The 18,439-nt window shown below is 41.9% G+C and overlaps 1 protein-coding gene across 1 annotated transcript in view; it reads left to right on the top strand.

Annotated features, from left to right (window-relative positions):
- Positions 1 to 18,439, top strand: part of ADAMTS2 (ADAM metallopeptidase with thrombospondin type 1 motif 2) — a 177,592-nt gene that overhangs the window by 61,275 nt on the left and 97,878 nt on the right. The window contains exon 3 of the mRNA XM_051631361.1: positions 4,530 to 4,689. Within this exon, the coding sequence (XP_051487321.1) occupies positions 4,530 to 4,689 (160 nt within the window). The remainder of the gene's footprint in view (positions 1 to 4,529; positions 4,690 to 18,439) is intronic.

Raw genomic sequence — 18,439 nt, 5'->3', positions numbered from 1 at the left:
TTGGCATGTCTCCTGGGCTGGAGAGGAGGTCTTCATTGGGGCAGATGGGACTAGTGTAATCAGCTTGGGCAGAAAGCCCCAAGTGGAGATGGTGACCTGATGACACAGGGTACTTTTCTTGTAAAGCTTGAGTGGTAGAAAAGGGTCCATGTGACTATTGCCATTGCCAGTTTACGTAGGTCCTGTGATCCTTGGAAGCAGATCTTCAGGGAAGAGCAGGAGCCCTGTTACCCCCAAAAGAGGTTAGGGGAGCTCTAAATCCCAGCCTTCTGTTTTCCAATGGACTCACTTGTGTCTTATCAATGTAGTAATTGTCTTAATTAAGACAGAACAGTCACTCTCTGCCTTGTGATTTTTTTCCAGTGTGGCTTTTACTTCTAAATAACCACCTTGCTTACCTTAGCAGAGGTTTTGCTTCTCGGAACTGCAGTTTCCTTTTGATTAAGTGCTCTAGTTTTTAATGCGTATTAAGGAGAGCTAAGCACTGCTTGACTTGGGGAATTTTCAGCTGGGATCTAAAAACTCTTGGAAAGAAGTCCTGGGGATGTCTTGCTTTGGGAAATAGTGGGGTATTGTAGGATCTTTGCCACAGTTCGGTGCATTCCAAAAGCAAACACTTTTTCAATTAATTTGTATTTTTATTAGTCACAGGACACAGTGGCTGCTGCCATTGTTATTTAGCAATATTCCCATATTCGCTTTAGTTTCAAGTTAAAAGTCCCAGAGGAGGATGGGGAGAGGTAAGAGTGCAGCATTTTTTGCCACGATTGGAAGACCTTTCCACAGAGATGCTGAACGTCACTCCTAGTGCTGAATTACACACCGTGTGGCTGCAGGGGGTAGTACAGGAGAGGCACCGCTAACCCATAACCCCTGGAAGGTCAGCAGTCCTGGGAGGGAGGAGGAGCGTTATAGGATAGAAAAATACTGTTGCTGGCTGTTACTTTTAAGCTCCTAGTCCATGAAAGCAACTTCTATTCTTCAATTTCCTCAAGTTTTGAACAGGTAATTCAGAGGCTTGATTCTGCTTCTGCATCCCCTGGAGTAGATGTTCGGATGATGACCCAAGGATTTCCTGAATTTCTTCCAGTCTACACTGTGTGGAAGAGAAGGCACAGATTTGCTCAAACAGTACAGCATTTCTGGTTTAGCTACCCAGAGGCCTTCTCCAGGAAGTTGCAGCAACTTTAATGCCTTCTGGTGTTACCATAAACTCGGTTGTCCAACAGCTGTCTTGGCATGACAGGCTGGCACAGGGATGATGATGTTCGTGGATAAGAGTAGGACTGATGGGTGAAGGGCATGGACAAACCCATGATGCCTTTGTGTTTTTTGTTTGGCTTTGCACAACAGTGGTGTTGAGTTGATGACTGAAAGCAATCTCCCTTTCATGATGCCTTTTTGAGAGTGTTCTGAGTAGTATCAGAAAAAATTCATTAGGCAATTTGTCTTGAGCTTTTCATATTCGAAGCACTTGGCCAAAAACATAACAAATCAGTCCTTGTAATTATCCTGCAAGACTGTTGTTATGCTGGTTCAGAGGTGGAAAAATGGAAGTAAGGAGGTGAAATGTCTTGCTCAAAGCAGCAAGGAAATGTGTGGTGGAGACATTCAGGAGCCCCACATATTTCTTAATGAATCATTTATAACTGTGGGTATGTTATTAGGCAGATGGCTTGAACTGTGGATTGCTGTAGGAAATCTGCCTTGCCATCTAAATGAATTTTCTTCTTCAAGTCTTAAACCGCCATTTTTTCTTATTTTATTTCATGAGATTATGTTGGCTAAATCAAAGACTGTGTAGGATATACAATACATAAAAATCATCTAATTCTTTTACAATTCAAACACACACTCTTTCCTCATAATTCTGACCAAATATTATTGATGTGTTTCTCAGTACTAAAGGAAAAGAGAAATTCCAGTGTAAGAGACAAAGTTATTTTAGTCCAAGATTAAAATTAGAAAAGATATATTCAGCTATGTTTGAAGGTTAAATTCCTGCCTTTCTACACTTCAACAGACTTAGGGAGGATACTGCCCTGAAGATGTACAGAGGGCTGTTGTGTCTATTTGAGTAGCACCTAATGGATAGCCTACTATTTTGCAGCATTCACTGCCACAGGAACCTCCCTGCATGCAAAAAGGCCAGTACCAGGCATAATAATCTGCAGAAAACATCAGTGTTTGTCTGTTGGTTTATGTTGTGGGAACCACAAATATCTCTTGTTCAGTCTTGCACTCTGTCGTAGGGTGTCACCTTCATCTCTGCTGGGGGGAATCTTCACTCTGACTAGATTTTTCTTTTTGAAAAGGCCACCGTCCCCTGGAAGCTGAAATTCACCTATAAAACTTGTTTTTCTGTCTGATCAGTTCAACTACTGGTTGTAGAAGTAGTCTGTCTGGTAATTTTCTTAGAAGATCTAATTCTTCCCAACTCCCATCAGTGCCTGTTCCTGCATGCAGTGCACAGCAGCCTCTCCCCTGGAATCCTGAATGATGGTCTGCATTTTAGCTAAGATCTGGTATTAGCTGCTTAGTTAATAGTAGGTTTAATAAATCCAGAAATACATATGAACATGTGCCCAACCATGTAGTTTACTTGCAAAAAGCAAAAAACATTTTTTTGCATGAGCTCTTTGTGTTTCTCCTGGGCAAATACCTGGCATGTGATTGTACCCTGTGCAGCTGAGCATGCAAATGCTTCGTTCTTCTTGATCTTCAGTTGTGCATTTCTCATAAAAAGACTTTAAAGTTTCTGAATATATTATTTAACATCCAGAAGTGTGTGTATATACATTTAAAATACACACTGAAAGGAGAATAAAAAAATCTGAATTTCTCGTGTATTCTTTTCAACAGTAAAAGATCAGTTGCAGTCTCTCTGGGTTCAGTACTTACTTTCTTGGTTGTCTTAGCTTCCTTGAGCTGCTGAGCCTGTCTCACCTTTTTTATGTCTGATGTAGAATCTAAATTAGATGAGAAGAAACAAGACAGGATTTCAAATTCAGTTTCCTCTATACAGGCAGGATGGTATCAGTTTAAATTGCTTCGATATAATTTTGCTTCTTTAATCCTTCCCTTTCAATCTGTTTTTGTATACATTATATATATGAAATCTGGGACTGAAAATCTTGCCTAATGTAAGTTAAGACATGACAAATGAACCTGACATTTTTCCAAGGAGGGAACCAAAGAACATACTGTATTTATAGCAGAAGGAATTTAGTTTGCTGCTTGTAGAAGAAAAATACGCGTTGTGTGAGAACTTTAGTGCTGGGTTATGATAAGAGTGTTTAACTGATACTTGTTTCTAGGGAGGATACTGGGTTCAAAGAAGCCAAACTGGTCCTTGTGGAAGCCCGAGGTAGGACTTATCCAGCAGAGGATTTAGGCTCCCAGAAGCTCAGATACCAAGACGAAGTGGGGCACAGTGTCAGGAGATTCTCCTGTGCCCAGTGGTTCCAGGGTCATCAGTGGGCAGAGTGGGAAAGAGCATGATGAAGGAGCTTCTGCAGGTTGGGTCTGGGTCTTCTCTCAATAATAATTGATTCAATTTATTTCAGGTTAATAAGAAAACTTTCTATTTACAAGCTTTGTGTTCGTCAGTTCAAGCTCTCAAACACAGATGTGCAAACATATGCAGAAAAATTGATTGAAGCCAACCATCTCTACAAGCCAGCTACTGGCTGCTGTGACCTTCTGCGGTAGGGCAGGATTGCAGGAGGACACAAATGCAGGTGGTCCAGGTTCCCAAGTTGTTTCACCTGCATGAAGATGATGACAAGACTTAAAGTTTTCCATTTTTATAACGGTTTCCCCTGAACATGGTGAGAATCACTTGGGTGATGTTCCTTTGAGGTGCTCTGGGGAAATGTAAATTTCTCCTTTTTTCAAACCAGGGTATCTGGTCCAGTCCAAATAAGTTTTTATTTCTTAGCACTGCACGACTGACACCTTTGTAAAATTAGTTGTAGCTAATTCTTGAAAGAGCATTTTGTCAGCTGAGCCCATTGTGTCAGGGGGGGAAGAATCACAAAACTTAGGTCCTTGCATGTAAGATGTTGCACTTTTCCATCTTGCTTCTGAACAGAAAGGCTGACTCTGCATTTTTTGACTGTTGAGCTGCACATCAGGACCACCTTATGGTGCTGAACCGATCCTTTATTTAGCAGAGATAATCACAAGTGAAGTGGTCTGGGCCTGGCAGAGGTTTTAGTAACTTTCATTGTAGCTGGTTTCTAATGAGAAGTTTATTTCCTAGACAGATTCTTAGACCTGTACTTTGCTCATGTGGTTCGAGGAGAAGTCCTTTTGGTTAAAGGTTGTACCTTTTCTCCTTTCTTGTCAAGCTGGGGAAATGATGCTTCGTTTTGCTCTAATAAAGGATTCTCCTGGTTTCCTCTCTGCATCCTAATTGCTCTCTGGAGAGCACTAAAGTGTGCTTAAGCATATTGTCACTGTTTACTCACAACGTCTGCTCCCCGAGCAGTAACGCAGAATGTTCGATCTCTGCCCTCTCGCTGCAGGCTGGCATGATCCGCACAGACAAGGATGAGTTCTTCATTGAACCTCTGGAGAAGGGGGCCCAGGAGCAGGAGGAGGGAGAAGGCAGAACGCACGTGGTCTATCGCAGAGCAGCTGCTAAGAAGCAGCTTCCTATTGAGAATGTGGATACCCTGTATAAAGGTAAGGCAGAGATGTTACTGCCAGCTGAGGTATGAAATGTAGCTGAAGGCATGTAGCCAGTGTGATCTGCTGGCTCTAGCCTTTTCATCCTTGGAAATGGAAATGTGTTCTTCTCCCTCTGTGGATAGAAGTGTGTAGGGAAGGAGATGAATGCTCTACCTGGGGCAAGCAAGCATTGCAGCAGCCAAAACCATCTTTAGGATGGTGAAGCTGTGTGTGCTTTAAAAAGAGTTTCCTTGGCTCCAGAGAGAGCCAGCCTAAAGCTGTGTGTCCCACTGAGTGACAGCTCAGAAGGGGATGGTAGATGAAGCAGCAGTGCAGAGGTGCCTGTGCATGCTGGGGACAGGCAGCAGTGTTGGCTTTGCAACTGCTGTGTGGGAAGGCTGCAGCAAGGACACCAAGGCTGAGGTTGACTCATTGACAGTGTCTTTGCTGGGCTGGATTTAATCCCAACAGGGAAATAATGGTATCTTCAGAGATGAACACGAACTTAAATTTGTTTATGTGTTTCCAAATGTGGAATGTACTAAGTATGTGATAGACTGCAGTCTGAGTGCCACTGTCCCAGAGTCATAGGATGGAAGTTTGCTCTTTTAGTAGATATTTATAAAATTATTGCAGTGTTGGAAAATATCAGCCAGCCACTGTGTTTCCTCTTAAACAAAAGAGACTTGATTTTATTCACACCTTATGGCAGTATTTTTGTTTGTGGAAGGTAAACATTCTTTAGGAGTAGGAGTCTGGTACACAGCAAAGCATAAATTGTAGATCAGCTCCAGTTATTGGCATGTGGTACCTGCTCTGCCAGTGCTATCTGAACACCTCTCAAGTGCAGGGCTGTGCTGTGGGGCTGTTTCTGGGCTGCCTGCTGTCCCTGGCAGCACAGCTACACGGGGTGTGATGCCACCAGGCTTCTGAGTCTGTCACCTCAGCTGCGCTGTGCACTGGCCTAAGGGCTCAAGTTTGTAGATGCTGGTAAAAAGGCAGCAAGTAACAGTGGCCCTCAGCCAGCACTGGGGGATTCAGGAGAAAAGCAAAGCTGAACTCCTGCAGGCCAGGCTGAGATGTGGCACTGACTGTGTCTGAGACAGCAGGTGCTGCTCAGAGGTAGGAACTGTTGTAGGTTTTCGTATTTTAAATTTTCATATTTAAAAAAAATGTTAAGAGTAATAATCTTCCTTTCCATCCACCGTATTTTGATTTGTAAAATTGATTGAAGATTGGCTTTTAGTTTGGAAAAAAAACCCACTGTGATGTACAGGAGAATTTATTCCCCCCCCCCCCCCGCCATGGAATTCTCCTCGCCTTTAACAAAAAAAGTGAATAGCTCCTCCAAAACTGGTCTGTTCTCCTCTACTTTTTATAATACCTGGCTTCCCACCTCTGATTTGCTCTGGGCAACAGGCATGGAAAGGCCGTGGTTCTATGGCTCTATGACATGATTTGAAGAATTGTAACGTTATTTTCCAGTGTGTATTTTTCTGGAATGCATCTAGTTTTGGTAAAAAAATGTCAAAATATTTAGTGACTGGGTGCTGATGAGCACCCGGTGCTGCATGTTGCCATAGTGCTCTAAATTAATGAATGGGCTTATTTATGAAATACTTACTAGGGCACTTTTAGTGTGCTGTACATATTAATGTTTTTTTTAAAAAACAGAGGTTAACCAAGAGCCTCCTCCTCTTCCATCGTCTCTGGAGACAGCTGCATTGTTGCCAAGTCCCATAAATTTACATGTGATGAATTGTAACAGTTAGACTATTTTTAAAAGTTCATCCTCCAGGAATCTTATGAATATGTGATGATTTTTATTTTTTTTTCTTCCCTGAGGTGAGCTTCTGGCTCTTTTAATTATTGATAAAAACTTGGTAGTTTCTGACTGTGTAAATATTTTAAACTAATGAGTAACACAAAGTATATAGTACTCCATAATTTTTAAGACAACAACTTTCAAAAATCCCATTATATGTTAATTTAATCCCATGATTTGGGAGGGAATTGTGAGTAATGATTTTTGAATGTTTGGGTTTGGATAGATAGATACAAATTCCTTATAAATATTGCTATCTCTGGCACTCTTCACAAGAAATAGGACAAGCGGTTCTCTCCCCAGTGAAACAGGAGGTGAAGGAGTTGAAAGCTCTGTGAACTTGGAATTGGGTAGGTCAATTATCATTTCAAGGACTTGGGGCTTGCATTGGGCAGTGGTCACGCCAGACCTCACATGGCTTTGGGATTTACTCCCACAGTTAGCAACACTGTTAGGGAAATCTCTCTAGGGTCTCCCTTGCAGAAGTGGGTTGGGTCTGTGGAGCAGAAGCTCCCAGTCCATGGGGCTGTGCAGTGCTCAGGGAGCTCTTCATGCCTCCTCTCTCCATGCAGAAGTGAAGAGCTACTCATGCCCCATGTGCTGACTGAATGGGTGTGGTCTTGTTTAGTTGCTTGAGACTCTGGGGACAAACTTACTCTAACTGGTTATTCTCATAATCACGCTGCGCAGGGACATAGTCTCCTAAATGCATTTCTTCTGGATGGTGGTTTGTTGGAGATCTCAGTACCCTAAGTCAATGTGCATACCCCCGTTGTTGCCCAGGCAGAGAGCTCCAACACGGAGCTGCAGGGCTGCAGGAGAGAGGCCCCTGAAGCTCATGGGCAGCTGATCCTCCCCAGGAGACAACTAGGATTAATGGAAGATCCATTGACCCATTGCAAGGATGGATTCATGTATAAAGAAAGAAAGAACAAGCATTTTCCCAACTGTGAAAGTAAGTTCTAGATTGTGTGAACAGGTACGGTGAGGTGGCCCAGACAGCAGGGTTTTTCTAGCATTTTCCATATGATGTTTTTTTATCTTTTATATTCTAGTAAGGGAAATGGAAATTTTATTCCAACTGTTTAAAAAATGTGAACAAACAAGAACATCAACCTCCTAAGCCCTGAAGAGATCAAGCATCTTCTTTTATAAAGGCTCTGCTGATGTGCTGGGTTTTAAGAAGTGGAATGTGCTGGGAGAGAAAGAGCATGAGAAGAGTGGCAGCCTGTGCTGTGTTTGCTTCTGCATTTACATAAAACACTATCAGAATATTGGGGAAAGTAAATACATGTTTTGGCAGCCTGGATCATTGTGTTTTCACACAATGTGGTAGGATTATCTGGTGTGGGCGAGAATCACAGAGTAAAGGGTATAATATTTCTACCCGTGTTTTCCCTCTCAAACAACACTATTTGTTAATGTACTGGAAAAATGCAAGCATTGTATTTTAGACAAGTAATCTGCAGCAGAGTAGTACTGTAAAAGGCTGTGTGAGCTCCCTACAAATTGGTCTAATTGTTTTGGAAAGAGAAATATTATCATGCAGTGATTGATGTATTGCAGGTATGGTGGGAATAAACTCTGTGTTTTCTGGCGACTGCTAGTTGTATGCAGGTAATAATTTATCTTCCTCCACATAAAAATAAGCAGCATGTTGAAAATATTTTAATATTTCCAGCTGAATTCCTTGTTACAAAGATGAGAAATGTTGGTTGACAGCAGTAAAACACAATAGAACTAGAATTAAATAGGCAAGCTAGAGGAGGTTGTTTTTTCTTGAAACTGCTGGGTTTTTGCTTAAATATTCTTTAGATGTTAAGTGATGAGATGGTAAGTATTTAATTAATGGTTACGGTGAGGTCTGGAAAACTAGCTTGATTTTTTTTGTCTCTAAAGACAATCTGATTATCAGGCTTGTAAGCTTTAATATCACATTTCCCCAGCTAAATTACTGTGTCTGTTAAGTTGATCAACCAAGAGGAAATGATTATACTAAAACTTCCTTAAGGTTTGGTTTGTCTCTCAAAATCAGTCTAAATACAGTACTCTGAGTTTTATTGTATTGCTTGACTGATGAGAAACAGAAACTCAGCTTTAGATGACAGTTTTATTTACTGTGCAGAGGAAAGATGACCTTAGCCAAGAACAGTTTATTACTGAGGAAGACAGCAAGGTAACTCCAAATGTGCTTCAACCAGGCAGATTCTTGTTTCTTTAACTGCTAATTAAATCCCTTGGAATGGCCAAACCCAATCTGACACAAGTTCCATCATGAATATACTCTGGGCTGATGTCAACACCTCTGCTGGAGACTCGTGACCTCTTCTCAGGGAAATACTTGAGCTTGCTTGTGGTCAGATCCTCAGAGGGGTGGTGGTTTGATGCTGAAAGATGTGATCTCATTATATACTTTTCTTTATTTCTACTACAGTTTCCTTTTTCATGTTAAGGGTGGCTGACATCCCCCCAGCCATGAATGCGCGTTGGTCAGGTAAAAGGACAGAAATATGAAGTTGCTGCTTCTGTTCAATAGAGGCAACTGCCTCCTTTCTGACTGACACCCAAACCTCATCAAAGCAGAGCTGCTCCTCAGTCCTGTTACTGACATCTCCTGCCTCTCCACGATGCAAAAGACAAAAGCCTTCCCTCCTCCTCACACTGATGTTCAGGAGTCCAGAGGGGTTAAGGGCCAATTCAGCAGGAGAGAAATCCATGTGAATTTAAGCTGAAATAACCAAACACTAGAAGATGTTGGAAAAGATGAAAAACTAAAAAAAATATGGTAAAGTTGTAACAACTCAGTTGCCAGAGCTTTGCAGTTTTTAAAGATATTTCCGAGGAAGATCCCTCCATCATAGTCCATCAAGCTGTCAATGCCATTGATTTACTAATGTATTGAAATTACTTTTTAGAGACCAATGTGCATCTGGTGTATATTTTTCTGGATTGCCTGAGGCGATGCTCAGACTGGCTGCAAGCTGGCTGGTTGCCAGTCTAATTTACAGAAACTTTCCTGGTTACCTTTGCAGGGGAACAGTTCCTTCAGGAAACTGAAGTTTCTCCAAATTCAATCAATATTTCCTCTCAGCATATACTCTGGCTGATTAATTACTGTTCCCTTATTCTGCAGTCAGTAAGGCACTGATGACAATATTTTTTGTCTCCTTCCTACATCATCTGTGCATGATAAATACATCTGTCTTTCTCCCATCTTGGGTTTTCTCTGAATTTCACTTTGCAGATTCATGGGTCTTTTCTGGGAAGAAAAAGATTGAGAATTCAGTTGTGATTCAACTTTTGAATAAGAAGCAAAGTTACACCCTTATAAAAAAACAAGTCTCCAATAAAAGGTGTTAGGCCAGTGGATGTCACCCTTCCCAACCATAGGTGCAGCTGCTGGAGTAGATCTTTGCTGGCATAATAAGACTCTTGCAGTGATTTCAATATGAAACTTTTAGCTAAATCTGAGAGTTTCTACCTTTATAACAGTGCAATAAATCATCTGGGATGATTAGGTGAATGCTAATGAACAATGATGTTAATGTGCCTGGTGTGAAATACAAGGAATAGCCTCGTTTTCCAGGGCTGATGAAATTTTCTACCATAGTTATCTCCAGCAGGTGGCCCTCTCCGGGCCACAAAATGGTCTTTGGTAAAAAGTTAACCTGTCTTGTGCTTCTGGAACTGTCAGTTTTCTTTTTCCTAGAAAAAAAAAAGTTATAATTAAGCTAATGGATTTTTTTTTTAGTACTAGTAATTTTTCGAGGGGCAGGGGAGGGGGGAAAGAGAAGTGCTTCTGTAACTAAAGATGTGTGGTGATGCACATGCATATGAGGACCACAGGACAGCTGTGTGGGCTCCTTCTACAGTGGGCTTTTTTGAATTTTTGAATGCTTTGGAAAGTGTAGTGCATCTTCGAAGGATTTTTACTTTTAACTAAACATATTTTTTTCCCAGATGCTAAAAATCACTTTCAGAATGATTGAATGTGCATTAAATACTTTCTCATGGCTAATTCTTCCTAGCATCACATCCTGTAGTCACTGCAGCACCGTTTTGGTTTGCCAGCAAGAGAAATAATCTTGTAGATAAGTAGAATTGGTGGGGCAGCAAGGAGGGATGCGGAGGGCTGTGCTACCTGGGCGTGCTGAGGCTGGGGTGGGAGCAGGGAGAGGCTGGAGACCTGGAGAGCAGATTCATGGGCCAGCTCTGCTGTGGGTTCCTGGGGCTCTCCCATGCACTCCACAAAGCTGCAGTTTTCCCTGTAATAACCTGTTGCTAAACACGAAATACAGAAACATAAGCATGATAGGAAGCTCTGTTTCTGTATTTGACCCCATCTTTTTCTCTAGGTAGTCTGAGATCCCCATAGACATCAAGGAAACACTTAAATTCACGTTTAACTTTAAGCATGTACTGAAGTCTAATTGATTACAGTGGGATCCAGATATTGTGCCTTAGACTAAATGTTTTTTATTCTGAATAGAGATGAGTTCCTGTTTTGGTTAGGAGGCAAGTTACTGGAGCAAATTAGTTCCATTCAAATAGGCATGAATTAAAGGTGAACAACTTAATTATTTGTGTGTATTTAAATACTGATTTGCTTCTTTAAGGTCCCCCCCAACCCGAACTATTCTGTGATTCTATGATTAGCTAAGTTAAAAATAAAACTAATTTCATTTTCAACTGATGAGTTAATTGTAGCCTCTCTACTCCGATCAAACACTAAGATAAGGCTCTCCTAAGTGGCTGTTGTGAGCAGTTTACAGCTGGAGGTGAATATTACTAAATGTTGCCAAGTATAACAAAATTATACTAAAGCTGATACTGGTCTACAAAAGAACTGTTTCTAGTTCCCATACAAATACACTTGCAAAGTGTTAGCCCTAATGAAGCACAGGGAAAGTGCTCCTTTGATTTATTTTTTTTTCCCCCTATTTTTCTGTCAATTAATTCAGCACTAGGGGCATGTGAAACTAAGTGTGATTAATCACTTGTTTGTTTATGTTTACATTTAGTCAACACTTGTTTGTTTATAGATACATTTATAGAAACAAAACATTTTACAACAGATTTCATTAAAATCAATTTTTTATTCTTTCTTCTAGTATGTGTGGATCTCACAGTCCTTAATGAGTTTAGCCTCTCTGTCTACTGAGAGGAAAGACAGAACACAATGTTTGCCTTTTGGATGAGAGTAACATAAACCTTGTTTTTGCTGAAAGCTGATCCTGTTTCTCGCTGGTAACAGCCCAGTGGCAGGGCAGAGTTGGTGGGAACAGCAGCTCATAAGTCAGACCTTGCCCTCAGAGCCCACGTGGGCACCCACAGGCACGTGAGCAAGTTTTGCTTATGAAAATACATGTGCACACCCACACGGTTTCATTGCAATTCCACATTTACTGGTGAGTTCTGCAAAGTGTCATCCTGTTGGGATTTGTTTGTTTACAAGCTGTGTTTATGTTGTCCAACCTGCTGAGAAAGACAGAGGATGGCAATGATCCAGCAGGTTCTGATGTGTCTGCCAGGCACAAAGGGGGAGAAACTTGTTCACAGGAAGACCTTAATACTCTGTCCTGACAAACTGGAAGTGTTCTGCAACCCATATCTCCATTTAGGAAATGGAATATAGAACTGAGAATTCAAAAATATGGGTAGCATGTTGTGTTTGCTGTCTAGTACCATGAGATTCAAACTCTGTGTTTAATAACAATGCACAAAATAGCATCTGGTATGTGTCCCTAAAATAAGCTCCGGTAGAAAATGCTGATAAACATTTTCTGTTTAAAATGCTTTCTGACTAAAAGCAGCATAAAACTTATCTGCTGTCGATGATAATGATGGTAAAGTGGTTTGATCAGGCTAAGGGCTCCAGGCATCATCATATGAAAGCAATGGCAAGCCCAGAGTTTCAAATGAGATGGATCTCCTTCAAACATCTAACTTTGTCATTTCTTGCAACAGAAGAGCCACATGTGAGGCCTTGCAAAGTGGTCCAATAATGAAAAATGTATTCCAGCTGGTTCTGACTGCTCTCAGCTGTGTGCAATTTACTCCTCAGTGGCTGGCCAGTGAGGCAATGCTGTGTGCTGCTGGTATTTCAGTGCTCTCAGAAGGGGCACTGGGAGGGTTTCTGTGTAAGACTCAGCTGGAAGATGAGAAACGAATTGCTGGAGCACAAGGACTGTTTTTTCTTTAGCACACTGTGTATATGGTAGGTTATCCATGATATAATGCATTTAATTACTGCATTGTGCACTGTTCCCTTTAAAGCCTTGTCTTCCCACTGCCCTAGACCCACCTCCCAGTACAGCCACAGCTGCTAGTCCTGCCTCCCTTCCCACGGCAATCCCGGCTCCCATGTGGCTCAGTGAGACACAGCAGTGCTGGGGGAGTGGAGCAGTGCAGGCAGCCACCACTCACCACTGTGACCTGCTGGTGAATTGACCAGAGAGAGAAGATACAGAGCACCTGTATCTTGTAGGTAGGGTGAGAGGGGAATGTAGGTCTTAGGGCCTGGTTCTTCCCCTGGTGTGTGCAAGTGATGAGCAGGGAAGCACGTGCTCCTTCAGTGCTTACGCTTTAGCAAAGCATGTGTTATGCTCTGTGGGGGACTGGGAGTACACCTGTAGTTACCCAGTGGTTGGTATGAATTAGGTGCCTGGTCTGTAGAGCCTGTGCTGAGTAATAACTTTCTGTAGCTGTTTTGGAATTCTTGCTTATTTGTATTATCTGTGTTTTGAATTCCCTAAGTGAAGCTTGGGGCTGCCTGGATTTCTTAGGTAAAAATAACTTGGACTTGAAAAGCAAGCAACAGCAAGGCTAACTTTCATTGCAGCTAGTGCAAGTCTCCTTTCCCCTGTGCTTTCCTGAAACTGTGAAAGGAAAGAGGATCTCAGCCCAGGAAAAAGCCAGTAACATTTCTGATTTCAATTACTTTGAATCTGCACTTTGTCACAGTAGTAAAGTCATTGCTTCTTGAAAAGTTGTGCTTTTCTGTAAAGCTGAAACACTGTTTTGAAACAGTGGATTAAGTTTAAGGCAGTGGCAGAAACTATGTCAAACTTCAATTTATCTAAATGATTGCGTTACAAATGACTGACTTTAATTACTTTTCAAAATGATTGGGGCGATACTGTATGTGGCACAATGACTCCCATGCATAGAATGGTTTGGGTTGGAAGGGACCTTAAAGATGATCTAGTTTCAAACTCCCTGCATGGGCAGGGACACCTCCCATTAGATACCACCCACTGTGCCTGTGTGCTGGTAATAATTTGAATTTAATTGTCTTTGCTCATTTGAATATAAACCTCAGGAGTTGTTTTATGTACTATTTGCATATTAGATATGTGTTGTGTCTGCAGGACTCTCTTGGATCATGATGTATTTTAAGCCAAACGATGGTTATTTCACTAATTCAGAGTTACCTTCTTGGGCTGAGTGTGTCTGTTAAAGGTCCAGATGTGAGTAGTAACCACTAGCTGCTTCACTGACTTACCATCATATCCCAGATGTGGTGTGATGTTCTTGCCTAGCTCTAACCCTACAATGCTGCCTGCACAGATCTGCATCCTCATACTGTTTTGCTGAAATTCTACTAATGTGGCAAGAATGAGGGCATGGATTGGTAATTATTTTAAACCAGCCTAGCTCTGTGTTAATGACAGACTAGTCCTCTCTACCTCCAGCCACACAGTCCCTCTGCCAGCTCTTGCTATCTGAGCAGCATTGCTGAAGGGGCTGCAGTCACCAGCTGGAGGCTGTTGGATGGTCTAACAGGGTCAGGGCAGGCAGCTGAATTGCTTTCTTCAAAGCCTCCAGAGATTCTGTCCTCTCTTGGCTGCATGTCTCAAAAGAGACCCTCAAGGACAGCAGCACTCATTTCCCTTGACCCCTTTGCCCATCCCTGTGCAGTCTCTTGCAGACCAAGAGCTTCCCCTTTTACCAGGTGATGTTGCACAGCTCTTGGAACCGTGGTGCTTGTTAATGGGTTAAATACCATGTACTTTGTTTTTCAGCAGGTTCTTTGATTAAAAGCCTGGTATTCATCTTTGCTCTTCCTTTTATCTGTGAGGTTTTGTGCAGTCACTTACTTGTTCCAGCTCTCTGTGTGTGCACAGACCATCTGGCGTGGCTCTCCTGCCCGGCAATGTGTGGTGCTTTCAAGGGGAAAAATTATTAATCACAATCTGGATGGCGAGGGGTTTAGGGATTGATTTTTATTTCAACTCCAGAGCTGACAGTTCCACAGGTAGGTAGTTCTTCAGAGAAGGTTTCTCAGCAGCACACTGCAGAATTGCCTGATGGGTGTGTGAGAAAAGGCAGCCAGAAATCCCAAAGGACCAGGGGGCAGGGAGGAGCGGGGAGCAGAGGTCCTTGGCAGCGCAGCCTCCGCAGTCCCTCACGGCTGCCTGCTCAGAGGCTGTTGTGCTGCAGGAGCCTCATGGTGCTGAGGATCACTTTCTTTAGCTCTGCTGGGCTTCAGACAGTTGTCCTTGGAACAGAAATAATTTCCCTGGGCTTTGCTGCATTTTGCAGGGTTTGGCCACAACAGACTGAATTTTGAGAGAGATTTGTTTTGGTTTTGTGGTGGTTTTTTGTTTGTTGGTTTTGTTTCTTTTTTTTTTTTTTGTCTTTTCTGGTAATCCTAATAATTTAGAATTGCTTCAAGAATTGTAGCTTTTTAAAAACTGGAGTGATTATTTACAGAACGTTTGAGGAGAGCTTCTTCTAGCCAAAGAGCAAGTCACACGCAAGACGTGCTCAATCTTAAACACAACCTGAAAAGTCTGACAGTGGTTTCTATAAAGTGCCACCTGCGGGAATTTATAAAACTTGTAATCTTGGCAGGTATCTGTGCACTTTGTGACCACGTCTGCTTGCTGTCAAGGAGTTCTTTTTTTCCTGTTGTACATGCAGAGGCATATTACAGTTGTTGAAGGTGCTTGCTGACTGTGAATGGGGAGAGACACCAAGAAATTTTTTATGCCTGAAGCAGCTGCCTCCAAAATGCCCGTCCCTGCACCTCTCTTCAAAAGCCACCTCCCATGCATGGCAGGTCAGCAGAGAAAGTTTACCTTGGTGCTGGAGGGATTATTTTTTTAAAAAAACTTTTAAATAGGAACCATTGTTTTTTTTTCCCCTCTGTCTGAACTTGTTGTTTTGTTCAAGTATGTTCAAGATAAATTGGCAGTGATGTTTAAGTGACATGAGGTTTTGAGTGGGTCTTTGGATGTGGGAAGTGGTGACGTTTTGGACACATCATTCTTCAATGGTCAGCAAACACAGGTCACATACTGGGAATGCATCTGGTGTGACTGGTAGCAACAGTAACTCAAGAGTGACATGAGAAGTTGCCCTTGACTGATTATTTACATATATGAAATAAACAAGCATGAGAATTGCATCTTACGAGCTGTGCTTTGTGTGGCTGAGTGGGCAGCAATCCTGTTTGCCTGACTGAGCTTCACCACATCAGAGTGTTCAGAGTTCAGTCATCCCACTGGGTTTCTTTCTTTCTAGGGTTTTCCTTTTTTAGAGTCACACTGTTATTTATATTAATGAACATATCACAGTCATTCATGAGTTTTCTCACTGTGGAGCAGGGCAGAGGTTCCCATCTTACACAGATCTTTGTGTCTCAGTGCTCTCGTACCCGTTTAATCATGTTGAAGTTGGGTATGCCAAACCCTAGATATTTGGGGCTTGAATATATTTTTGCAGTGGATTTTAAAGCGGTGCTTTTTTTCCAATACATCAAAAAATGGATTTCAAGAGGATTGGGGAATTGGTTCTTTTAGGGATCTGAGCTTAAAATGAGTTATTGTCTAAAGCCTTAGATTAAATCTGGGCTCGAATCCCTGTTCACAGTCTTGCTGGCCATTCTTCCTGCCAGTTTGACTTAGCTTTTTCCCAGTCCCTTGTAAGAAAGCACTGACTACAGAGCAAGCTGAAAACTGTATGGTTTAACTTTATATTCTACTTGCAAACTGAAGTGTTTTTTGCTTTGTTTTTCTTTAAACAGATCCTCTGGAGACTTGTTAAACTATGAAATGGTTAGAAAAAAGCAGGCCAAAGACTCTAGCTGGGGGGATTTAAATGTCCTAGGCAGCCCTAAGACACTGCTCACATTTTCCAGTGTAAAGTATAATAAGGGGGAGAAATCTGATTTTGAGTCCCTGTAAGATGACTTGAATATGATTTGTAAGTTTCCAGGTATTTTTCTTGGATATCCCAATTACATGTGTGCAGGGGAATGGATGATATTGACATTTCCATGCAACCCATAGTAGCATTTCAGATATTGACCTGTAGGTCATAAATTACTAAAGCAGAATTTTTTTTGAAGACTGGCAAAATCCATCAGCATGCTGCAAAATGCATGGACAATAGCATAACAACAAAATGCAGATGAGAAAACACAGGTTTGGGAATAAAGTCTGGACTGAAAGTTAGGTGGAAGTTTTTCTTAAAACTCTACTGATGCTGAGTAACATTGAGCCACAGCCCCAAGGGGTAGGGTTCTGCTGGATTTTGGCTGTGGATTTGGTTTGTATTTGTGGCTGGATGTGTGGATAGTGGCAGGATGAGTGTAAAGATGTTGTAGCAACTACTATTATGCTTTTATTAGAGGTGTTAACAGACTTCAAGAGGTCCTCACCTGGCTGCCTTCATGCTACTGTTACACAGGCTGTTGGCAATGATGGTAGGATGTGGGTGGGAAGGATGCTCAGCCTGAGTTAAGCCTCAGATTTATGTGGTGGTGTTTACTGGTCCATAATAACTGATTGCCTGCTGGGAACCTCTTATCAGATATCCTGAAGGGAATTAAATGGTCTTCTGTGCTGCTGAAATCCTGGTGGAAAGCACAGGCAAAGGGCAGAGCATTCCTTGCAAGAGAACTGGTGCTTCTAAGCCCTGAGGATTTGCAGCAGAAGAGATTGATTGCACTAGTAGGATTTACAGTCCTTATGGGTCTCGGGTCAGACAACTGGAAAGCCTGATTGTCTGTAAAGTGATGGCAGGAGCATTTCCAGGAATCTCTGGGAGAAAGAATCCCTTAGCTGAAAGGCCACATTTCTTCCTTAAGATTATTTCTTTTTAGTTTTTTAAAGTTTTTAAAGGAGAGCTTTGAGTCTTTGCAATGTGAGATGGAACTGTATTCCCACCAAAAAAATTACAGTCTCTCTTTCAAAACCCCTTCAGGCAACACATGTTATGTGATAGCTAATTCTCACAGACCTTATATGAATGTATTTTCTGGGAACTGGCTTTGTAATAATAAATTACTGTTTGACAAGTGGATAGGGTTCATCCAAGCCATGCACTTGATGCCATTCACACTGATTTTAATGGAAAAGTTCCCAGTGAGTTTAGTGGGGGCAGACCCAGTGCAAGGCTGTGGGAAACTTGGGGGCTGAATCTGCCTGAATTGCAGTGTCATCTTCTGCTTCTGTTTTGATTAGTTTTGTGCCATCTGCATTTCATGTTTTACTTTGAGATTCATTTGAACACATTGAATTCATCTGTGACTTGAAGTTATGTTGAGAATTGGCCACTGAGAATATGACCTGTATATTCCTAGTGATGGATGTGTACCTCTGGATGTGATGGAACAGACCCAGATATTCCAATTGAAGCCCCACCACATGGTTCCTCACTCTCTGACACCCCTTTTTATGACTGTCAAGAGACAGCAACATCTTTCACTGTTTGTGAAAAGTTATCAGAGCCCCTTGGAAAATATTCTTACTTTTCCTACTCTTTTACCACTGTATTCCATGGATAGATTGTATACTTCTGTGTGCTGTTTTAGAGACATTACAACTGCAACAGATGGGTTTTTATTGCTTAACACACAGGCTTGTGACAATGTCATACATATTCACATTATTTGCTCAGCATTCAGGCAGAGGTTTTTGTGGCCTTTGGCAG

Source organism: Apus apus, chromosome 13 (assembly GCF_020740795.1).
Source record: "Apus apus isolate bApuApu2 chromosome 13, bApuApu2.pri.cur, whole genome shotgun sequence".
NCBI classification, from domain to species: domain Eukaryota; kingdom Metazoa; phylum Chordata; class Aves; order Apodiformes; family Apodidae; genus Apus; species Apus apus.
This window is presented reverse-complemented; position numbering and strand designations above follow the sequence as displayed.